Here is a 23,038-nt window from a genome sequence, read left to right as displayed (position 1 = left end):
AGAGAGAACAAGTGATTAAGAGTGGTCACAGCATTCACCTCAGAATAGCCAGGCTCCTGTTCTATGACAGCAGCGTTTCCTTGAAGGTCAAAACATGTATTTACAGAAGCTTTAGCTCCAATACTGAGAGCAATGTTTTAGAGAGAGCTATAAAGGCAAGTTGTTCCCGCAGGCGGATAATCATTTTAGGTAATGCCAAAGGTTCATAAAAGACTGGGGTGGCAATAATAATTTTAAATGAAATACTGGACTTACAAAAATAATTTTAAGTAGAAGCATAAAATCGCTCTTTTAGCTTGATTTGCAGTAACCAAATTGATGACATCTAGGTCACTGCTGAGCATTAAAGAAAGAAATTCAGACTTATATAGAAGTGCTGACCATAAATCCATCGCTGAATTTCATATTATAAATAAAATCCTGCTTCAAATTTTGTCCTGTATGAAATCAATACAGGTTTTCAAAATCAAAATCTCAGTATTTGAAAACAAAGGCATTTGAAATATCTTCACAAATCCCTTATTCATTTTTTTGGTTAGAAATTAATTAACATTTATTCCCTGAGATATTCAGCACCCGACTACTACTTTCTGACCTGACTCTTCCTGAGCATAAGCTGGCACAGACAACTCCAACACTATCATCTAAACCGTCAGCTGCCAACAGCTGACCAACAGCCTGTGGCACCCAGCAATGGAGGGCCGTGAACTGTGAAAACCTTAAAGTTTTTAAACTGATTCTGTACACTGCCAAACACAGCACAACGAGCTCTGTCTTGAAAATATATATGCATATAAAAAGATAAAGTATATTTCCAGAGGAAAACAATCATTAGATAGGAATAAATAAATAAATACCCTTCTTTGAAGTGATTTTAATCTAATATGGCTGCAGGATATAATCTTAACAGCACACATAGGATGCTCTACAAAATAGCAGGTTTAGACACGTGAACAGATTTTTTTTCTCCAAAGATTTATTAATAATTAAATCAAAGCATGTTAAGCTTAAGAGGGATTTGCAGTGCTTGGGATCTGGGGGTAATTGGCACATTTCAAGATGATTGTTACGTTCAGCCTTACCTGCACATCAGGGTGTTTTTTGGTCCTGGCAGCAGTGTGTCACACCACAAGGCTCACCAGGTAGGATGGAAGGACTCACCTCCACCCACTGCCCAGGGACACCCTCCCTAAAGATCTAGAATCAGTTCCAGTAAAATTTACCATGATATTGCCTTTCTGTACTTGAAAAAATATATTATTTTCTGGCTCATATTCAACATTTTAGTATTTACTGCCTCTGCCAGACCCAGTGCTTCTCAGGCTAGGGGTTACTTTCATAACCTGGAGTAAAACCTAGGTGTAAAGCAACTCAGTACTACTAGGAAATTTCTAACACTCTAACACAGCTTTATCATTATATAAACAGCCCACATATGTAGTTATTGCCAAGTTTTTAGATACGCCAGCCTCTGAAGCTCCCAAGAGGCCTTACAGGGTGAGAACTCAAAGGAAACACTCCCCACAAACCATCCCTGGCCAGTGAAATATGGGAAACTGAGCTGGTTTAGACGAAAGCAAGCTGGTGAAGTCTAAAGTTAGGTTCCTGAAAGTAAACACGCATGTTTGAAATTCCACGATTAACTGCGGGCTCCTTCACAAAGCCTGAGGCCAGGAGGAAGCGGGAGCATCCACCCACACACAAAAGAAAAGCTCCAAACTATTCCAAGTTTCCAGCACCCTGGGGTCCCCCTAAGCCGTGTGAGGGTTGTTAAAGGCTTGTGGCTGGTTGATATGCTTCGCTTCTCCTCTGCTCCTTGTTCCACGGCAGCCCCATGAAGTTCCACAGCCACAGTTCCATTGCCACCGGCAGGATTTACGGCAACCCCCCGGGGCGCACGCGGCACATGCCAAGTTCAGCACTTATAAATGCTGCAAGCAACAACAAAAACTAACTCGGGGTTGTGAAGTTTCTTTGGTACAAATGTCTGCAAGAGCTTGCCAGGAAACATAATTGAATCCGGGCCAATTTTCATGCTCCAAGGGAAACTCGGTGTCTCATTTACCCCCCGGCAGGTTGCTCGACACCAAGGAGACTCATTCCTTTTCCTTCTCCCAAAGTAACCTAAAATCTAGGGGTTTCAAAGATTTGTTCGTGTCAACTGCAGACACTGAACCCTCCTGCCAACCTCAGCATTCAATACAACTCCTTCCAGTCAGCCATGCCTTGCTTGACAGTGTCTAGACTGATCCTGCAGGCTTCCTGCCTTTTTCCAGCCCTAAAACTCCCCTTTATTCTTGGGCACTTACCAGAATGGCCCTTTCCCAGGGCTGCTGAGGAGCCAGAGATAAATCTTACCGTTTCCTGGAAGAAAATTACCAAACTAGCACTGTATTCATCACCAGCTGGTATCACATCCTCTTAATGCTTTATAAATGGAAAACTGCAAAATAGTGGGCAGAGAGGTTGTCCTCTGAAATGGCAATAAATCACAACAGCATGGAGTGTACTTGGGGATAAATAAATAGGAAACTGAACAATGGAAAGTCATTTTTTGTAGCACGGGGAGTGCACCGTCAGCACCTGCCAGCCCAGGACCTTTGGCTTTCTGCATTCAGGTGGACCTTTTGTAGAGCCCTGCAACAGTTTCGATCAAAATCAATTTTTGCTTCTTGCCGTTTAATTAACTATGATTTTGCTTGTACACCACGTCACCTTTTAGGCTGACCTCCATTTATAATGTTACTCAGGCAACAAAATTAGTTTGGTGGGGAAGGCAGAGAGAATTTAAATGCAGCTCTGCTCCTCTCTCTGAGCTGGGATGGCAACGCTCAACAGGGAAGAATATGAAGCAGCTTTGGGATAACAGCACTTAAATGGAATATTGTTCATATCACACTCCTCATGCCCAAGGGTTACCACTAAAGGCTTCTAGGTGAGCAATTTGGAACAGGATGCAGTGCAGTAAAAAAAGGCAAGGCTGTGGCTCTCGGCTCCAGGTATTGCCACGTGTGGCATCAGCTCCATCAAATTGACTCTTCAGATAAAGCAGCAGTGAGCTCAAGGTTATGATCTGAAAAGTTTAAAAAGCCTTTTTTTAGGTCTGTCCCAAGAGATTATTTTAAAACACAGTACTATGCATCTGCTGAACAGTAGAACAGTTGGCTTTAATCGTGAGATGGATTTTTACATAGCTTCTGACCTTTCATCTAATTGAGGCCTGGAGAAGAAAAAAGGGAGGAAAAGCTACACGTCACTTCAGTTATTAAAATCCATCAAGCTCAGACTTTAGCCTTGGGATAACCACAGCCAAAAAATTGACTTGCAAGTAATTATCACTGCTATCTGCAATAAAAGTTAATTGGACATAATTGAACTAAAGCCCTAATCTGAATGAAGCTGTTGCTGGCAAGAAGCCTGCTCCTGCCTGCACTCTGCAAATGGAACTGCTAGCAGGAAAATGGACAAACACGAGGCTGCTTTACAGTCTGCCCACTGCAAATCAGAGCAGTTCTGCAAACAGCTCGTTAGCTGGGCCAAGATAAAGCCATTAACAGGGCCTGTCCTCACCAAACACACCCTTTGACTATACCCAAACAGGGCGATGGCGTAGTTTTATAAAACAAGTTTCAGTTTTACTGACCTCTTAATTACAGAGACTGAAACATAAGACTCATGTCACGAGACGCCGGTTTCATCAGCGCTGTCAATACCAGTACAAATAACGTACTTTCTCTGAGCACGTAAAGATACCAACTCAAAAGGTTTTCAGTGCTGATAATTTACCACCTTCATGCAGTTCAATAGCCTTTCCTGTTGTAGGACCAGCTTCTTTCATCTCCGCAGCAGAGCAGACAATTAGCTGCTTTCTGTGCTCAGCCCATGCAGGTGGCTGGGGGAAGGGAGCGTTCAACTCAATTCCTGCTGATTCGTCCATTTATATTTTGCATTTTTGTTAACTAACAGACCAGAAAGCAGTTGTCATCCCCCATACTACGTTAGAACTTCTTTACGATTTTAATTATTAACACTCTGTCCTTCACCAAAGCATATCAAAGCACTTAACAAACATTACTGAAGCCACATAACCACTCTGTAACAGGCAAAAAATTGCACACGACTCCTTTCACAGTGGCTTAAGGTTTTTTGACCAGATTTATGTTAGAACAGTGGTCTCCTGATGATGGACTAGCCTATGACAGAAGAGATGGAGGGAAGTATCCAGCTCACCACAGGTTCCTGACGGAATTTTGGATGAAGCATTTAATCACCCGATGCCGCAGTCGCTCTTTGTTTAAAGGACAGCAGTGGGTGACAGTTTTCTGCCACTGAAGACTGTGAAGACAAACGAAACTGCACGGCATTCAATACCACCTTGACTTCTCTCATCAGGCTTACAAGGTCATGATCTGGGCAGTCTCCTGGGGAGAACTGGAGCCAGACCACCCTTCCCTGTCCGGAGCACTACTTTGCTCACCACTGCACCTCTGCATTTTCACGGCTCAGAACAGAACTTCGCAGCTCAAGAAAGCTGCAACGGAGAACCAGTGACATCAATTCCCTTTCATGACCCAAATCAGTGGCTTACTTTACTTTGCTCAAAGCCCTCACCTCTTTTTAAGCGTATTTTTAGATTTAACTCTGTATTCTGCAACGTGGCAGGAGCTGACAGACAATACAGGCGTAAGTAGGTCTTGCCAGGTGGTGCAGGCCACTTCAGAGGTGAAGGAAAGATGGAGAAAAGACAAGTCAGGACGGTTGTAGGGCCTGGCCAAAGCTTCAAAGGAGGATTTCTGGCTGTGCTTGAAACACATATACTAGTGGTCAGTTATGAGACCGATGAGATACTACTTTTACCATGGGAACATGTGCAAGAAATAGGAAAATCGACCTGCCTGAAGTCAAAAGCAATTTGAATAACTTTGTATCTGCCTCCTCTCAATTTTCACTACACTAAAGCACTCTGACCTTTAATTAATTTTCTTTCTCCTTTTATATGGTAACTTCCAACTTCAAATTTTTAATGCTGTACTGGTGGGAAACAAGGATGAAGAAGCAGCCTGGTATGTATCTTAGCTGTGTTTCAGAGTGCCTATGGTTCCACAGACATTTTGGGAAGGGAGCAAAGGATGCTACAGATGAACAACAGCAGTTAAGAGCACAGACCAGGTAAATGCAACGTTGTCATTAAAATCATAACTCGCCCAGGATATCAGGCTTACATTTCTATTTTCAGAATGCTAAACAGACTCCCTACCCACCACTGTAACATTCACAAAAGATCCCATTTTCCTCAACAAGATACTGTCAGGCACAAACAAATATTCCTCCCTCCAAAGCATCCATTATCCTCGGGGCAAACTAAACCAAATTTCTTCCTACATGCTCGAGCAACATCTATAACATCACAGCAGCTGCTATAAAATATGGAACAGACTTACAGACACGAGTGTGCATGTTCTCATGTGAACATGATGGAAAATTAAGGTTAGCTGAGACGACTTGGATCCAAGGCAAACCCAGAACAGCCCAGCCTCTACCAAACTACAGGATGCTGCTCACACATACCCCAATGGAGGCACCACACATTCCCACCAACAGACATTCTCCATCCTCCTATACAACTTCCTTCTGCCTTCAAGTGATAAGAAACCAAAATACACACTGACCCCTTTCCCATAGCAGAGAGCCTGCAGTTATAACCTCAACATCCTCAGCAGGAACAGGGTTATGTGCAGCTTTCCTACGTGTTCGACGTGTGGGAGAAGCACAAGGTTGTAATTCTGGGCTTTACTTCACCACAAAGGACATGCAAGAGTTGTGAGCTTCCTCATGCCACTCTTGGGCAGAATTCCTCCCTCTCGGCTTTCTTGCCTTCCCAGATCTGAAAAGGAAGTTTTTCTTAGGTTCAGTAAACAGCTGCCTAGGCGAAGGGGAAAGGAAACATGAAACAGTTCCCTCTCCAGTGGCTGCTTCACAGAGATCACCATTTTCATTATCTTCCCTCATTCCACACTTATTCTGTAAAAGCCCAGAATTAAAGTCTTAATCAAGACTTACAGAAATCCTGTGGCTGCACATGACAGAAGGATGACAGTTTTTCCTTCTAAAATATCGTTAGAAGTTACAGATTACGACAGTTCCTGGGTAGGAAAGCAGCTATCTTCCCCTGTTTATTACAAGCTGATTATAAAAAAAAAAATAAATTCAGAGCTAACTTTGAACAAATTTTACCTCTATTCAACAGACAAACAACAAACCAGACATTTGTTACATATTGAAAAATATGTTTGGAGTCCTGTTTTAATAATAGATTCACTTGAAAATGAGCAATATTTGCAAATAAGATGAGGCAGAATGCATTAGACTTCACATAAGACAAGAACTGAAGTTGTATATTAAGGAATAAAAATCAGAAGTGACTCACTTTTGGACCAGGTGTGCCAGTGGTGTGTGAACATGGGTTCATGGGGGTTGATTCTAGTTTGCACTGGTCATGCATGTGAACCATTTTGACCTGTACAATCACACTGACAGTTTGGTTTAGTATTTAGCTCTCTAGCTACTGAATTACAGTCCCACCTATGGTGAAATTTTAACAGCCCATTAACAAAGCAAGGGGTGAAAAATAGATTTAAGATCCAAAACTGGAGATTTGTCTGATTGTGCACAGTGCCAGAGCTTCCTGCCAGACCATGAACACATCAGCTCTTGGATACACATTTTACCTTTTGTAAGGGCAAGATAAGACCTCCTTCTGTAGCTGGAGATACTGTGCAGCCAGCTGCAAAGATGAAAAGCATTCTAAGAACCTCAAACAGAAGCTGCAACACACGTACAAAACACCCACCAGCTGAAAATAGGAGCCATCAGGTGAATACCAAAGAGCTGGACCAGACACTTGGGGTGGCGTTTTCCTGTCAACCTTCATAACGAGGTGCTGGTGTCCCGCTGGCTTGTCCTGACACAGACCTAGTGTCCTTATCAATCTCCCAGGAAACTCAAAGGCCACCTTGTAGCAGCTCAACAGAAGAAAGGACAAGAAATGTATTAGTATCAGCTACTGTAAAAAGTCTCTGCTACTCTCAGGGCTTTCCTGAGAAGCATGAAAAACAGCCAGTCTCCCAGCTGGCAGTTCAAAACAGCCACAAGGGAAGCAACACGAGTGTGCAAGATGCCTTCAAAACCTCTTCACACCACAAGCACCACAGGTTTTTGTCTGCAGACCTGATAAAACACTTCAGCACTATCTCACCTGACTCCTCCAGCAGCTGCCAGCACATCACCTTTACCCAAAGTTTACATTCACAAAAGATTTCTTTTTTCATGGTAAGTTCTACTGACTACAGGTGAGCAGGACAGTTTTGTCTGCTTTCGTGCATCTTTCCTCCTCTGCACTTGCCTTTTTCTTTAAAAAAAAAAGCCAACACACAGAGAGCAATAAATAAATTGTACGAGCAGGACACAGAGGCAGCTGTAACTGTACCACAGGCAGTGAGACATCCCTCTGCATGGCAAACATAACGTGGCTGCGTGGGTGAGAGGAGAACAAACACTGCTACTGCAACCTGTACCTCAACAGCAGACACAGCACAAACCTGCCAGCATGAGTACCAAGCTCCCAGTAACCCACCTCTAACAGCCCTGACCTCCACTGAGCAGCTCCCGCTAAAAGTACCCCCTGATTTTCATTTTCAATTTGTCTTTCCAGTCACGGAATTGCTACAGTCAACAAATTCAAAAAGGTAAATTCTTCCACCTTCAATTAACTGCATTAGTAGTGTTTATAACTACGTGATTGATAAATGCTCCACAGAAGCTGTAATTAATGTATTTTTTCCTTGGAACACACACCGAACCCCTTGGCGCTCAGACACTTAATGAAAAGCAATTTATCAACTTGCTTTGAGCAGCTGAATCCGACTCCTTAATGCAGAGAGAAAACACACTCTGCTTTAAGCACCGCTCCTCTGAAAAAGGAACGTGCACCGCGACGTCCCGAATGCCGTCAGACGCGGCTCGGATTTTGATCGGGATGACAGCGACCAGAGCGCTCGTCTCGCTGGGTATGATTCAGTAGGGCTTAACTGGGATCTTCTCCCCTGGGATGCAGTCGAGCAGGAGATTTGCAGATGTGCTTTTCCAGCACGGAGGTCAGGAGTGCCTCTTCAGGACACCGGACAAAGTTCCAGATTCTCCCACGCCTGCGTGGCCGGGAGCTCCTCGTGCCGGGCGGCGCTGGCACGCGCGCCGGGAAGCAGCAGCTCAGCGTATTTCAGCCTGGACATGTGTTCAGCTGCTCACAAAGCGGACAAAAATAAAGTGCTTACAGAGGGTTTGAATGCTAATTTCTCAAATTGAGCGTTGCTTTGTATAGTTGACATATGCAAAAAAAGGAGGAAAAAAAAAAAAGAAAGCGTTTGGGAGGAAAAGTTTGACATCAGAGAACATTTTATGTTGGTATTAACCACTGGAGGGGATTAACCAACCTTCAAAGCCTAAAATCTAAACTCACATTTCTGGGAGTATAGGCTACGGATTTCCAGTGTAGAAACTGGCCTGTACTCCATGTGGCAGAGTGAACGTAAGGATTACATATTTCCATTGCACATGTAAGTCTGTTTCCCATTCCTGCAGGGTCTTGCTCTCTTCCATTTGTCTTTTGATGCAGATAAAAGCTAATGCAGATTGCAACTGCTGATACAGAGAAAGGCACAAGACACAGTGAGCCTTTGGACTAAGGAAAAAAAAGGACTCGGGTCCAGACTGCTCGAGCATGTCAAGGGATTGTCTTTGAAACTATAAAACTAGAAATGAAAGCGCTGCGTTTTTGTTTGATTTGATCAAAGAGACTAGAAAGGAGGGGGGGGAAAAATCACATCTTACAGATGGAGGGTAAAATTTAACTACTTCACACACGATGTGGGACCAGCTGATCCCATACAGACATAAATACAGAGAGAAAACAAAGAGGTAAAGTCACTGCTGCTCTGCAGACACTGCCTCCACAGACCGCTGCTTCAGGCTCTGCAAAGAGCAACAGGAACCTGTTTCAAAGCCAGAAAGCTGGAGGAAGCAGCACCCAGCACTCCCCATGGGCACAGGGTTCCAGTCTCCAGCAAAGAGGAGAGGAGCGAGCTCCTGTCAAATCACAGAAAACAGACCCCAAATGTAATGGCTATTTGAATAAACAACTGATTGTCCCCTGTGAGACACTGTTCCAGTGCTCTGACTGCAGGATACTGGCAAACTGTGGCAATCTTTCCAAGGAGGGCTTTGGACTGCAAAGGGACAAGACCATAATTCTTGACCTGAGCATCCACTCCAACACCTGCTCGGCACCAGGAGAACAAGGCTCTGCAGAAGTACAAATGGCACTACAGGTAGCAGACCTGCAGATCCCAAACTGCAGCATGGAAGAAACAGGTACCTATTGCTGCCACATTCCCTAAAAGCATGGGTTTTAAGTATCTGCTGGACAGGCTCATGGAAATTTGTAACTGCAGAAGGTGAACCATTTAGATTGCCTCTGGGCTTAAACTGTCTAGGTCTTTGCCTTTCACTAAAAATTAAGCAGAAGTCATTTTAACGAGTGAGGCAGACAACAGTCTTGCACAGGAGATCAAAAAGCTCTCCAGATGTTTATTTTAAATGAAATTCAGAAGCCAGTATAAACCAGATTTTAAACACTGAATAATCCTTACCATAATTTGCATGAGAAACACAGGCAGAAGGTTCCATCCTACCGCTCTGAAACTCTCCGGGAACGTGCAGGGTTAGATTTTGCTCCTAGATTCTTCAGATAAGAATCTGAAATATGAACAGCCCCATTCTGCAATCTAATGGCTGTTAAGAATGTTTCTTCCCTGTGCTATACATTCTGATGGATGCCAAACACACACATATAGGGGTATCCCATATGAAGAAAGTCTCTGACCTTCCTTACCAAGACTGTTCAAGATTATGGATTGAAAATGTCAGTCCTAAATCTTAAACTTCTTCTCCTCTTGCTACTTCACTGAATGCCTCCTGATTGTGCAAAAGCAGAGTATTCAGGCATCAATCTGAGTAGTTTGGGTGTTATGCCGACAACGTCTCTGGAGAGAGGAAGAGAAGAGAGGACAGATTTCCAATAGCTCAGACGCTCCCCTGTAAGGAAAGCTGCTACACAGCAAAGGAGATAAATGAAGAGGGAAAGTAACACGCTGGAGAACTTTCACCAAGGTCACATCAGGATGCTGAACACTACCCATGTGCAGGGGAAGATGTGGGTGCCTATTCCACTACACGTATCCATTCACTTGTTGGCAACAGCAGTCCTCATTAAACCAAGCCGGTTCTCACCGTGAAAGGAGGACATCAGGAAGACGATATCGGCTAGTGAATACAAAAGGAAAGCCAGCAGAGGCATTCAGTCCTGGATGGGTGCCCTCTGCAGCAAAACACAGCTCCACAGCATGTGCAGAGCTCCTGCATGACCCAGGAACAGCCAACAGGCTATCCCAGCCAAAAGGATGGACAACTCTGCTCTGACCAATGCTAACAGCTCCTGGCTTGCAGCAGAGAGGAGATTCCAGACCCATTCGCCAAGAGCAGAATCAGGATCCCATCAGGAATGGGCACGTTTATAACTTTGCTGCTACTCAGAGTCACCTACAGGTTGCAGTTCCTCCTTGCTTTGAAATCGGGGCTGTGGACACGTGGCAGATCACTGCAGGCAGACCATACCACGAAACAAGAGCCCTGCACCCCCTAATATTGTATCAGCTACTGCTGTGCCCTTAACAAGAGTGTTTCTTCCCCATTTCAGCAATCTGAAAGACACGCTGGGCAAAATTTCAAGCTATGACAAAGTGATCTTATCACTTCTGTGCTGTTCTCGCTACACAAGCCCCTGATTCAGCAGCATGTAATAAAATCTTCATTTGCATGAAAAGCACTCTCTGATCACAAAGTCTTCTGTTCGACAGCCCTCTTCCCATCCACAGCGTAAAGTCGCAGGCACCACTGTCATTTTGCTGGTGACTAAGGTGGAATATTTTATCTATGGTTTATTTGGAGAGGCTCTCAACGTTTTAATGTTTCCTAAAAAACAGTATTTTTGAACTGACACAAAAGCTGCACACATCCCAACTATGCAAGCACTGCAAAGTTCACACACTGGGCTTACACCTGTACTTTTAATAACCATGTCACGTGAAGGACATTTCACATCAGCACACGGTGACCATGAACAGTTCTAAAATGTCTTTTGCCTTCAACAAGTCCAGTCCTTTCCAGTTTGCCTTTACAGTGTTTGGTGTCGTGACACACAGCACTCAGAGGATGTGTTTCAAAGGAAAGGAAGGTGTAGCCATGCAAAGAACAATACACTGCCCACAAGAAGATTAATCGCTGTCATGGGAAACCAATAAAAACAAGTATCTTGTTATCTTTCTTTACAAAGAGACTGTTAAAGCTTAACTATGTTAGGAAACTTTTTCCTTTGGATTAAACCATGAGCCTAACGTATGTGGGCATCACACATGCCAGCATATGCAATTAATTGGCTCTCGCCTGATGCTGTGGGAGAAAGTCCAACGTTCCAGAGGCAGGATAAAACCTTCACACAACCAGCCCGTGCCCTCTGCTGCTAACAGCTCTCTCACCAAGGCCGGCCCCAGCTCCCTGTCCCGTGCCAGGTGACACCCCCTCCCCATTTCCACCTGTTAATCCTGTCCCACATACACACCCCAAAATCACACCCAGCTCTTGAGCAAACTCAGCCAAAGCAGAAATACCTTTCATCACGTCAGCAGTGCAGTCCCCATTTAGAAACGTTTTCTTTCACGTTAATCCAGTGCCAAAACGTGGTGGTGTGGGCTGTGCTGATCCAGAAAGGGTGCTAAGGATGCTGCTGCCTCCTGTCTATCACTGAGCGCCTCATCTCGCGCATGGCCAGGCAGTGACGGCCCTGCGACAACAGGCACTTTAAATTGGGCAGCTCAGCAACACATGTACGCTGAATTTTTGAACAAGCTATTCTAAGCTGCTTTGCTAGCAATTTCTGGCCTGTGCAGTTTGAAAGCGCACGGTTCTGGCCCTCACAAAGAGCAGACCTGTAAATGACATCTTGAGGATTAAGCTGATTGAGATGCAATTTGCCTAGCAACCATTCATTAAGCAGAGTTCAGAAACAGGCCAGCAATCTATTCCACCTCCTTATCTGAGCAGTAAACAGATAACAGTCTCTACTGTGTCCTCTATCCTCCAGTTCAGACACATTGTAAACAGATTTTTCAGAAGTTTAAACTCCTACGGTAAATCTCCGAGAACAATCCTGCTCTCCAAACTCGAGGGATTCGGTTTCACCAAATGCCTTACAAGCGTGAAACAGCTCTGGAAGGAGGGTAATGCAAATCAAATTGTGAATGCATTTGCAGTTCCTGTGCCTCCAATATTTTCTCACGTCGAGCACTAAGAGCCCATCCTAGTCGTTAAAATAAAAAATTTAAAAAAATCTTAATCACACAGGCATTTGGCATTGCTATTCTGATCACTGAAAAAAACTCAATAAAAATCTTATTCCCGTCCTTCATCTTCTGCAAAGAATCGATTGACACTTTCAAAGTCTCTGATAGAGGGTCCCCCCCCTTCAGTGAAGAAAACAAAAGTCACGTCCTCCCTCCCATTAAGCATTTTTTCCTCATAAAATAAGCAAGACAACGTAAACGCCATCAATGAAAAATCAAACCAGCTATTTCAGCTTGAAAACTTTAGCTGAAAAGATTAAGCCAAATCATGTTTTTGCATAATTGCTTCCCTGCAAGAAACATCTGATAATATCCCATTCTGCTCCAAAATTAAACAACAAAGATTAGCACGGGTGTATTTAAGACTATATACCTGAATGGTTTTCCTTTGGTGTACAGTTCTTCTGGGAAATCACTGTGACATACAGCATGCTATTACAATTAAATATGCAAGAAAGAAGAATTAAACTGACTATGAATAATTAATACCCTACAATACTACTTCATAAGGAAAGTCTGGCTGAATATTCCCGCAGATGAGATATACCCAAACACGAGGTACAGCAGAGCTGGCAGCTTTACTTTTATGATGGGGTCTAAACCACTGAGTAACTTTATGGCTGCTACTCAATTCTAGAGAAGGTGCCAGCCATCTAGGCCTTCTCCTACTGGATTCCCATCCAGCTCCAGAAAAAGGGGAGAAATGCAAGCCTTGCAATAGTTGCTGCACTGCTCATCTACGTCCCAGAGGCAAGAGGCTTCCCAAACACTTTCCATTAAAAGGTATAAAGCAATTATCTGACTTCCCAGTAGAGAGAATAAAGCAAATATGATGCAACAATTACTTAGGTGATAAGATCAGGCTAAGGTTGTGAGAAAAAACAATTAAAAAGGGTTGCAAGAGCTAAGGAATGCAGCTTACTTTCCCAGAACCTCTCTTAACGACAAAGATACCATCAGCTCGCAGAGCCGACCTTCCTGTTTCGAGTTTACTGTTTTGGAGGTTGCAGAACATCAACTGTAGCAAAGCCACGGTTGGGTGGTGGGGTATGAGCTCTCTATCCCCAGCACAACTCTCTTCTATTAGCTCCTACTCAAGATGGTGATTAAAAATACACTTTATTTGCACTACAGAACCCCTAAATCGCTTATATTAATATTTACTGAAGTCCTTGTAAAATTGGCATTCAACTGTTGGCATTTTCCACCAGACTCCGGTTGGGTCACACAAATACACCTGTTGCAGACTTTCAGCTGGAAATCCCCAGTTCCTCTCCGTTTATCCAAGCACACCAACACCCCTTCTGGAGACAGGCATTTGAAATCCAACCAACACTTGTGATCACTGGGGTGGAACAGGGCACTGCTGCTGTGCTTGCTGAAGGTGACAGCCCTACAAAGACACGTCCCTCACTCTAGGCCCCACGTTGCTCCAGGAGGGTCTCGCTCCTGCAGGATCCAACACTCTTCCCTCCAAAGCAGACACACACTGAGGGTCCTTCTGCGCACAGGCAAAGTCACGTTCGAAATATGCTGGCTTAATATTCATTTTCTATTAAAAATTAATAGGATTAAATGAAGCTCACAAGCCGGCAGGCACCAAGACACTTATTTTGCCGATGCACTCGTTGCCCAGAGGAGCGGGATGTGAGGGATGGGTTGCAGTGCTCCTGCAGGATGGTGGCCACAGGATCCATGTGCCTCAGAGAGGTTGCAGGGGGCTCTTTCCCACATCCCAGCAGGATGCCATTCCGTCAGTGTCATGTTACTCTGTCTCCCTGGCCAGGAACTGGTGGGAAAGGTGGAGCCTCTGAAGAGATCCTGGTGAAAATCCCAGCATCTTCCCTCCTGAGATCCAGTCTTCTGGACACCGGCTCTAACCCTCACCCATGTGCACATGTGCCCCTTTCCCACTTCCAGAATGAATCCCCTTGCCAACAAGCATCCTGCAAATACCCAGAGTTTACGTAAGCCAAGTTTAACCTCCAGTCCCTATTAATGTTAACAGAATAGGAAAAAATTAATCATGGTGCAAGAAAAAAGCCTGTATCCGCATTTCTAATTACACAACAAAACACACCACGTGGCAATATTTCCAAGCACCTTGCTGGGAAAATAATAGCCAACGGACTACAGCTTCCATTTTGAGCAGTGGATGCAGGAGCAACTGGCACTGAGGTTGTCAGAGTTAAGGGATGAGGACATGAGAATTAAGGAAAATGAAGTGACATACGTAAACGATGATAACAAAAATGTTAATAATTAGAAAAACAGTCACCTTAAAAATTTAAAATTTCATGATCTCTCCTACTTTTTAATGGCTTAGCCTACTTTTTCCAACCTAATTTGCATGATCAAAATAGGCCTCCTGCCAGGAAGCATTAAAATGGCAGCCCCCCATTGAGACAAAACTCCCTTCACCATACGAGACTGAAAGACTAATAACTATTCCTAAAAACATTTTAAATCCATTAATGTTGTTTAGCAAACAGTTATTTAGAATTAGTGCCACTGTCTGGATTTGATCGCGCTCTACTAAAGTGTTTTATAAAAGCCTCTGAGGGAGGAGCAGGTACCTCCCAAACACCTGCACTGTCTCCAACCCTCTCCAAAGAGCTGAGCATCCTCATGCTCCTGCTCTGCACTGCTCTGAACATCTTCCATCCCAAAATCCCAAAGCATTCTCCAGTATCAACCAGACAATTCCCAACCTCTTTGGGGTGAAGCTGGAAGCACCCCACCAAGATGCAGGGAGCAGCCAAACTAGAGTACACCAACCCCACCAACCTCTACATGCAGCAATTAATTCTAAGGCCAAAAAAACCCAAGACTAGAATAATAATACAAATCTCAATATTACTGATGTACTGAAGATTTGGATTCTGGTACAAATATATGGTGCTTTATACAAATTTGTCTGAGCTATGTGTTATCCTTTCAATGCCATCTGCACAAAACCAGAGTTTTATCTAAGCACTGGATACTAAAATAAATCATTTTCTCCGTATCTGTGATCTTGTCGGAGACAGACGCCACAAACCTGAGAGCTGGCTAGTGCAGGCTTGTCTAGTCCCAAATAAAATTAGATCCGCATCAATATGATTTATTTTTAATAAAAAATAAGGCAAACCAGACTCCTCATATCGAAATAGCCTCAGCCAGCGCTCTCCCAGCCCACAGAAGACATAATGTATGGTGTGAAATTGTCAAAATAAAACTGGGATTGGCACTGCCATTTCCCCTAAGAAGAAATACCACTATCAAGAGACATATTTTAATTGCCACACATAATGAAGGCTACCTGCTCATTCTCCACTTGGTGTGTTTACTGCTAACAAAATACGGGACTGTAAGGCTTGGCAGGGTATTTTCTGGTGCTTTTCAGCACGTCCACGCCCCAGCAGATCTTTTAAGAGTGAACTTGGCTCCCCAATACCATGCAACAAACGACCCATCCCTGCCTGTCACGCATGAACGAGGTCCTTGGGCTGCGCTTCTCAAAGCACCTCGTCCTGAGCGTCCCCTGTGAGCGGGGACCTCGCAGTAATTAGCACAATCTGATACTGCAAACTCAACTAATATTAACGCCGAGCCCTCAAGACAGCACAGCCCATGATTTGAGTCCGTCCCAGAAGACCCTTTGTTTCTACCTTTCAAAGTCACCAAAGGCTGGTAAATAAATTCTATTGTCCAAAAGCGCTGCAAACAAGGGAAATTTCTTTCTTCTGGATGGATACATTCTCCAATCAGCAGCCACGACTGAAGGTTTCTACAGGATCACAGAAAACACCAAACCTGTTTTATTTCCTTATACAGAGCAACTTCTAACATCTGCACTCACTGCTGTGAGATTGCAATGGATTTCATTGGGCAAGTCAAGCTGTCGAAAGTACAGATTATAAAAAATAAACACTAACCATTTTTAGACCTAACTTTCCTCCACAGACTGCATTTTATGCCATTTCACTGGAAATGTTACATCAGAATAAAATCAGATTTAATTGGCTCTTAAACAACTGAACAGCCACTTTAATTTTATTTCAATAGCAATAATTCATAAATCAAGCGGCTGAAATTCTAGCACAGAGTGACAAGTAAATAGAGCAGAACACACTGAAGGAGAACACGAACACCACACGGTGAAAGGTGATTTTTCTTAAACTTCAGGCGTCGCCATTTTATGGACATCGCAAAGGTACCGCCACATAAATACTTGGAACTAAAACCTGTCAGCCCTGGGATGCCACACAGTTTATCAGCAGTAACTGCTTAACAAAGACCAATGGATGAGATGATCCTTGCCCAACTGGAACTGCCAGCAGAGAATATCTGGGATTTTAACCGTGGATGCAATTTCCCTCATGCACACTAGATGGAAGTATGGAAAAATCTTAATTCTTTCCTGTCTCGACTTTAAATTTAACTGGTTGAAATGTTATGTCGGACTGTCACATTTTGAGACTTTTTTTGGTTCTTAATCAGCAACTTCATTGATAAGTTGTAACTAAAAAGACACCCTGAAATATTAAACTAAGCTGTGTTGGAAATTCACAGTAAATACAAGAGAATATACAGCAGAAATATTAAAGATATTATTCAGGCTAATTTCTGAAGTACACGCATTCCATCTCTAGAGTGTTTAAATAACAATCACTTATGAAATGCTTCAGAGACATTGAAGTTACAGTTGTTAAGCGTTCAGGCTATTTTAACAAACATCACCTTGTTAATGACTAGAAACAGGGAACTGAAAAGATATAACAGGATTCATAAATGCTGCTGAAGTTTTGACTGGAAAAAACCCAACAGATTTGTAGAAAATACTGGGAGAGGTACAGGGAGAGAGAGAACCTGAAGTCTCATGGAACAAGCAGATCAGAGCAGCAAACCTGAATGGGATTAAATTACACACAAATCTCCTGGAAATGATCTAAAAAGTGACTTGTTCCAAAACAATCCATTTCTAAATTTAAACACTGAAGAGTTCACAGACACGAAAACTAAATCAGGCAATGGTGTGACCAGGAAAAAGGTGCTGGAAGAGCTGTTTTCCCTCCCCTGCTCCAGCCTTTTCACATATTGATTTTCCTCCACGCTCATTCACAAAGGCTCAGCAGAGTTGTGAACAATTTAAAGTCAAAGGATGCACGAATTACCGGCTCCAGGAACACATCACCAGGCAAAAGCCGAGGGCTTTGCTGTAGCTGAAGAAATAAAACCAACCCAGAATCAGAATAGACTAATGAGCTGGAAGTGAAGGACAAGTAAATCCCTAATTTTCCCTCTCCACAACAAAGCCAAAGCACACAACATTCCTCAAGCTTATAAGACAAAAAATTGAGAAAAACAGTGCCTGAAGAGAAGGGTGAATGAAGAGCAATGCTGGATAAAAGAATAATAAAGCAGGCATGAAGGGCTCCCCTTTCCAGATGTTAAGAATACACGTTTTTTTCATTCCAGGTTTAAAAAAAAGATTAGCAGAGGAGGAAGTTTTCTTTGGAGAGTGGGAGCACCTGCATAATTTTTTTTTTTGAACAAGGTTCATACAATGCTATTTCCATCCAATAAAATTTTTATATATATGTCACCGTATGACATTTTTCAGAGCATTTTGTGTGCAGGAACTGCCAACGGAGAGGGAACAAAATGAGTGGCAAGGGAAAGCCACAGGAAAGGGCAGGACTGAGAGACGCACATCCTCCAACATGCACACTCCAAGTTTAACATCAGGGCAAGGAGAGGGATAGCAGGATACAGCAAAGGATACGCTGGGGTCAGGAAATGAAAGAAGAATCCACAGCGCTCAACACTGACTTACGCGATGTTTTACCAATAAAAACAGGTAGGAATTTTTTTTTGCCTGTGGCTCCATCTTAGCCAGGCCAGGGAGATTGTCCCAGTACGAGAAGTGAAATTAGAGAGCACAACTGGATGCTGGATCCACCCTGAAGAGCAGAGCACGGCGTTTCACCTATTTCCACTTGCTCTCGCGTGGTTCCCAAATTAGAAACAATCAGAATCCTGCTGGAAACAATATACGGCACCTTAATTGGGTTGGCTGCGCTACAGACGTCAGCAATGTATCACTTAGTAGATCATTTTTTGACTGCCTTTTTTTATTTTTTTTTTAAATACTAAAAATAGCTTCACTTTCACGGTTCACCTTTTCTACCTCACGTTACTACAGGCGCCGTAAAAAATTAAACATTCGCACTCGTTGCACGCCGAGGATGCTGCAGAGCCCACTCCTGCTGGAGGCAGGATCTGACACCTAATTCAGCAGAATTATACTTAAGGGTTTGTCTCAAATGTGTTGCATTTACAGAGAACCTGTTTTCTAACACATTTCCCCGTAGTACACCCATCAATGCATCTATTTAAAAGCCTGGAGCAGCTCAGTTATCTCTAAATACATCAACAAACCAGACATTCCACTGCTCCACGCATTCCAAGCACTCCAGAATCGCTGCACGGGACTTGGAAATTCACATTAAAAATCCCTCCCAGTTTTCATCCCCGCACACCCCCTGAGTGCTACACCCCCACTATTCCCTACCAGAGCCACACTGCAACCAAATACATTCCTGTGAAATTATTCCAATAGCAAAATATCACCATTTTCTTCACAAACCCTGGAAACTTGGACTGATCTTCAAACACGGCATAAACAAGTCAAGCAATGAGAATATGTAAATGAAGCATAATTCCTGAGCACAAAGGGGGAATAATTATAGCAACAATGTAACAAATAAAAAATGAACAGGGTGGCATGGAGAGACACCCAGACAGAGTGTCCCAAATTAAGGAAAAGAGGTCTGCAGGGTCTACAAAGTCGGACCAGCCACAGATCATCCATAGGCTACAGTCACTGGTTTTTTAAGTGTCCATTTAAACCAAATTAATAAAACCATTGAAACCAGCAGCTGATGAACACAGTAGTCTCTGTCAGCTCCAGGTGCAGGCAAACTGAGGCCAAGCTATGCCTAGTTTGGATAGCAAGATCAGCTTTTGAAGGAATACAACCCCTTGGAAAAATACCTTTGGGTGAAGTTCAAAACAACTTTTCTGGATGTCTGTCAGCAGAAAGGCTGTTCAGGAGCCCTGTCAGTACTTGGAAAGCAATTTTTTTTAGAAAGAAAAATGATGAATAGTGTGACAAACTCATTTTAGCATTCACAGTCACAGGAGTCACAAAACACAATGAGAAAATAGGAATGTGGCATACCACACAAGGAATAAAAATCTCAATTATTCACTTCACTCCCCAGTTTGAAAGTATTTAAAATACTGAAAAATGGGAGATACACCCATTGCAGATGGAGAAAACTGTGAAACCTTTACTCATCCTTAGGGGTATCTTACCCTAAAAACAGCCTCAGAGGAGTCAGCATGTCCTGGTTACACTGTACAGCACAATGGAGTGACCTGTTACTCACCTGCTGGGTGTAGCATTTCACTGAACTACATGTTCTTAAAGCAATTATTTAAAAGTGCTGATCATCTGTTAAATAACTCAAACAAGTCAGGCTGTGGATATGTGCTCAGTGGTGTATTTAGCAATCCCATAAATCCCACAATCCTGGAAGTTACCAAGCTTTAGAGAAATACAGAATGGACATTACTGCATCTCACACTTCACAGATCAGTGACTCCCCTCACTGTTACCTCACTCAAGAGGTAGCAGCATATAGGATATAAAATGTTTTGGTGATGAAGGTTTTGGGGTGGGGGCAGCCAGAGCAACACCTCTACCTCCTGGCCAGTAATGAGTCAAGGTCAAAAATGAAGAAGAATAGAGATGAATGGACAAACCAATGTGGAAAAGTAAAGTGTTGCACTGGAGACAGCTACAAAAGTTTCTAATCCCACACCCAGGCATTTCAGCAGGTGCAGGAGAGGACACAAGCTGAGGCTCCTGCACATCACACAGCAGCCTGAGCTTCTGGGAAACACAGATACTTCAGTCCTTGACAAAAATCCTTACTTCTCTTGATCTGGTAGCAGCTCCCAGAAGCATAGATATAAAAGTTCATCTATCAGAGGACAACTTGAAACAAATACAAATAAGACTTAAACGAAGGCAAACATCCAAGCCACAGAGAACACAAAGGTTCCTTAATTTTGCATTTGGAGAAAAAACTAATACTACATGGACATTCTCCAACATATTTTTAATGTTATTAACAGAAATAGCACCCCGGGCTGTGCTCAAGCAGAAAAAGTGTGAAATTGTTTGCAGTGTGGAGTGAAAAGGGGATCAAAAATACCATCTTATAAAATGGCATTTATTTGGTGCTAAGTGAATTATTTATTCAATTGAGAAGTTCACAAAGTGACAGAGGCGTAAACACAAGCGAGGTCACCACTTCATGTCAGTATCAAAGCTGATCCTGAGCAGAATTTAAGCACCTGCCTTTTCTTTTATCTCAGCACAAAATGAGATTTCTTTCTTTTTTTTTACACTTCAAAAGCCATGTAACACAACAGAATACATGCCAAGCATGCAGGAACAGAGCATGCCAGCATCTTTCAGCAATCAGCTTTCCCTTGTCATCCATTATGTCAGATTTATCTATTTTTGCTTAATTCTTGCTCCAGCAATACGCATCCTTCCTCTCTCCAGACTATCAGGCTGCTTGGGCTGGAACTCAATACAGCTTCTTAAAATAGTTGAGAAATATTGAAAATACTTGAAGCAATGCCTGTAAATTACAGCCAATTCATCAACTGATCCTCCAGCTCCCCAGACAAGGGTCAATTCTGATTTCTTCACCTCAGAAAGTCTAACCAGAGTAAATATCATTTAGGAAATGTACACCCTCTCTTTTATGGGAACATTTTTCCATGAAAGCTTAGATCCTGTGTTAATTTCAAATCTTGACCTCTGTTTGCTCTCTTACTTGCTTTTGATCCAAACCTTCCTCTGCTAAAAATTAATAGTGAGTTCATCTGCTTTCAAGTTTCCTTTCTTTATCATTGCTTCCCCCTCCCCAAGTTTCCAGACCCTCTGGAATGACTTTACAGGACACCAGAAGCACCTGAACACTCTCCCTGCATCCTTCACTCCCTGCTCTCTCCACCTCTAATATCTCTAAGACCCTTCAAGAGCATCTTTACCCACTGCTTTATGTACCTACTTAAATGAACAGACTCCAGCAAGTTCAAATTCTTAGGCTGAAAAAAACCCTGACCAGAAACACACACACTGAAAGGAAAATGCAACTATCATCACTCTGTTCCCTCAATGCCTGTGTAGCACCGAGCACGGGATTTTCTCAGTCAGCTGCTGAATCAGATGAAGTTTCCACTGCACACGCACACACACACAGTCAGGAAGCCCTGACACGTCCAGGAGGATTTACTCCATCACAAAGTCACCACCGTTGCTCCAGCACAAATGACATCACTCAGGAACCCAACCTCATCCTCCTGAGAGCTCCCAGCTCCCTCCTCTCCCACAGCGACCGGGGCAACAAAGAACCGGGTTTGTGCAATAAAGAGGGAAAAAAAGTACTGCTGCAAAAAGTTTTCCCAAGGAACTTGTGTTTTCTTGAGACTGTGGTTAGAGAGAAAATGAAGGACCGTGCTAAGAAGTGAGTAGAACAAATTACGGCTGAACTAATTAACCTGCACCTGTGATTTACCCTAAACTTGTACCAAGTGATGAGAGGTGATACCAAGGGAGGGTGAGGCGTCCGTGAGCTCTCGCAGGTGCTGCTCGGGGAGGTTCACACACTGCAGAACCAAAACCATTTCAACACTTTGCTGCACGAGCGGACTGAGAACAGAGGAGTCCAGCTCTGCAGTTTTCTCCTTCTTCTTCTTCTTCTTCAGACGCTTGAAAATCGGTTGGTAGGGAATAAAAACGACGGATGATTTACTGACGATACCTGTGCCCTGCCCATGGCGGGGGGGCTGGGACGAGAGATGGTCTTTAAGGTCCCTTCCAACCCAGACCAGCTTGCGATTCTCTCGCAAAAGGACACTTTTCTTGGGGAAAGAATCACACAAAGGATGTGCTCGCACTGCGACCGCAATCCCCCCTCTCCCCTGACGGTACTTCTATCGCGATGGCTGGCGCACTATCGCGATCCGGGCCGCGTGTGTGGTACCCAGGGGCAGGTATTCAGGGGCTGCCGAGGGGCCTGGGCGCTGAGGAGGGGACACCCCGGGGAGGCGGATGTCGCGACAGAGGGGGGGGCGGGTCGCGACACGGAGGCGGGTCGCGACACTGGTGATCCCTCAGCGGCAGGGGGGAGGGGACACCCGGGAAGGACAATGGGGAGCGGGGCGGAGGAGGGGGGGGGCAGCGCCGCGCCGGTCCCGCCGCGCTGTGAGGGAGAGGTGGCGGAGGAGGAGAAGCAGGAGGAGGTGTCGGCGTGGCCGGCGCCCTCCCGCCGCGGCCGCACTTACTCTCGGAGCCCCTGCCCGGGCCTCATGGCGCCGCCGCCGCTGTGCCCGCCCGGCCCCGCCGCCGCCGCTGCCGCCGCCGCCGCCGCCGCCCGCCCCGGCCCTGCTGGCTGCGC

At 44.0% G+C, this 23,038-nt stretch overlaps 1 protein-coding gene across 3 annotated transcripts in view; it reads right to left on the bottom strand.

The window, feature by feature from the left end:
• The window catches only part of FAM222B (family with sequence similarity 222 member B), a 36,439-nt gene extending 13,439 nt beyond the window's left edge, over positions 1 to 23,000 (bottom strand). The window contains exons 1-2 of one of the 3 annotated variants that reach the window (XR_003535490.1): positions 22,926 to 22,953; positions 18,102 to 18,533 (exon numbers count right to left, since the gene is read on the bottom strand). Coding sequence is in view for 1 of the 3 variants with exons in the window: in XM_027690965.1 (XP_027546766.1) it covers positions 22,190 to 22,265 (76 nt within the window). In the remaining 2 variants the exon portion in view is untranslated. Of the gene's footprint in view, positions 1 to 18,101; positions 18,534 to 22,189; positions 22,650 to 22,925 lie in introns of those variants that run through there. The other 2 variants (XM_027690966.1, XM_027690965.1) reach the window with 2 other exon arrangements.
• Between the last annotated feature and the right edge of the window lie 38 nt (positions 23,001 to 23,038).

Source organism: Neopelma chrysocephalum, unplaced genomic scaffold (genome assembly GCF_003984885.1).
Source record: "Neopelma chrysocephalum unplaced genomic scaffold, ASM398488v2 Primary Assembly neopelma1_82, whole genome shotgun sequence".
Taxonomy (NCBI): domain Eukaryota; kingdom Metazoa; phylum Chordata; class Aves; order Passeriformes; family Pipridae; genus Neopelma; species Neopelma chrysocephalum.
The sequence above is the reverse complement of the archived record's forward strand: the minus strand, read 5'-3'. Positions and strand labels throughout refer to the sequence as shown.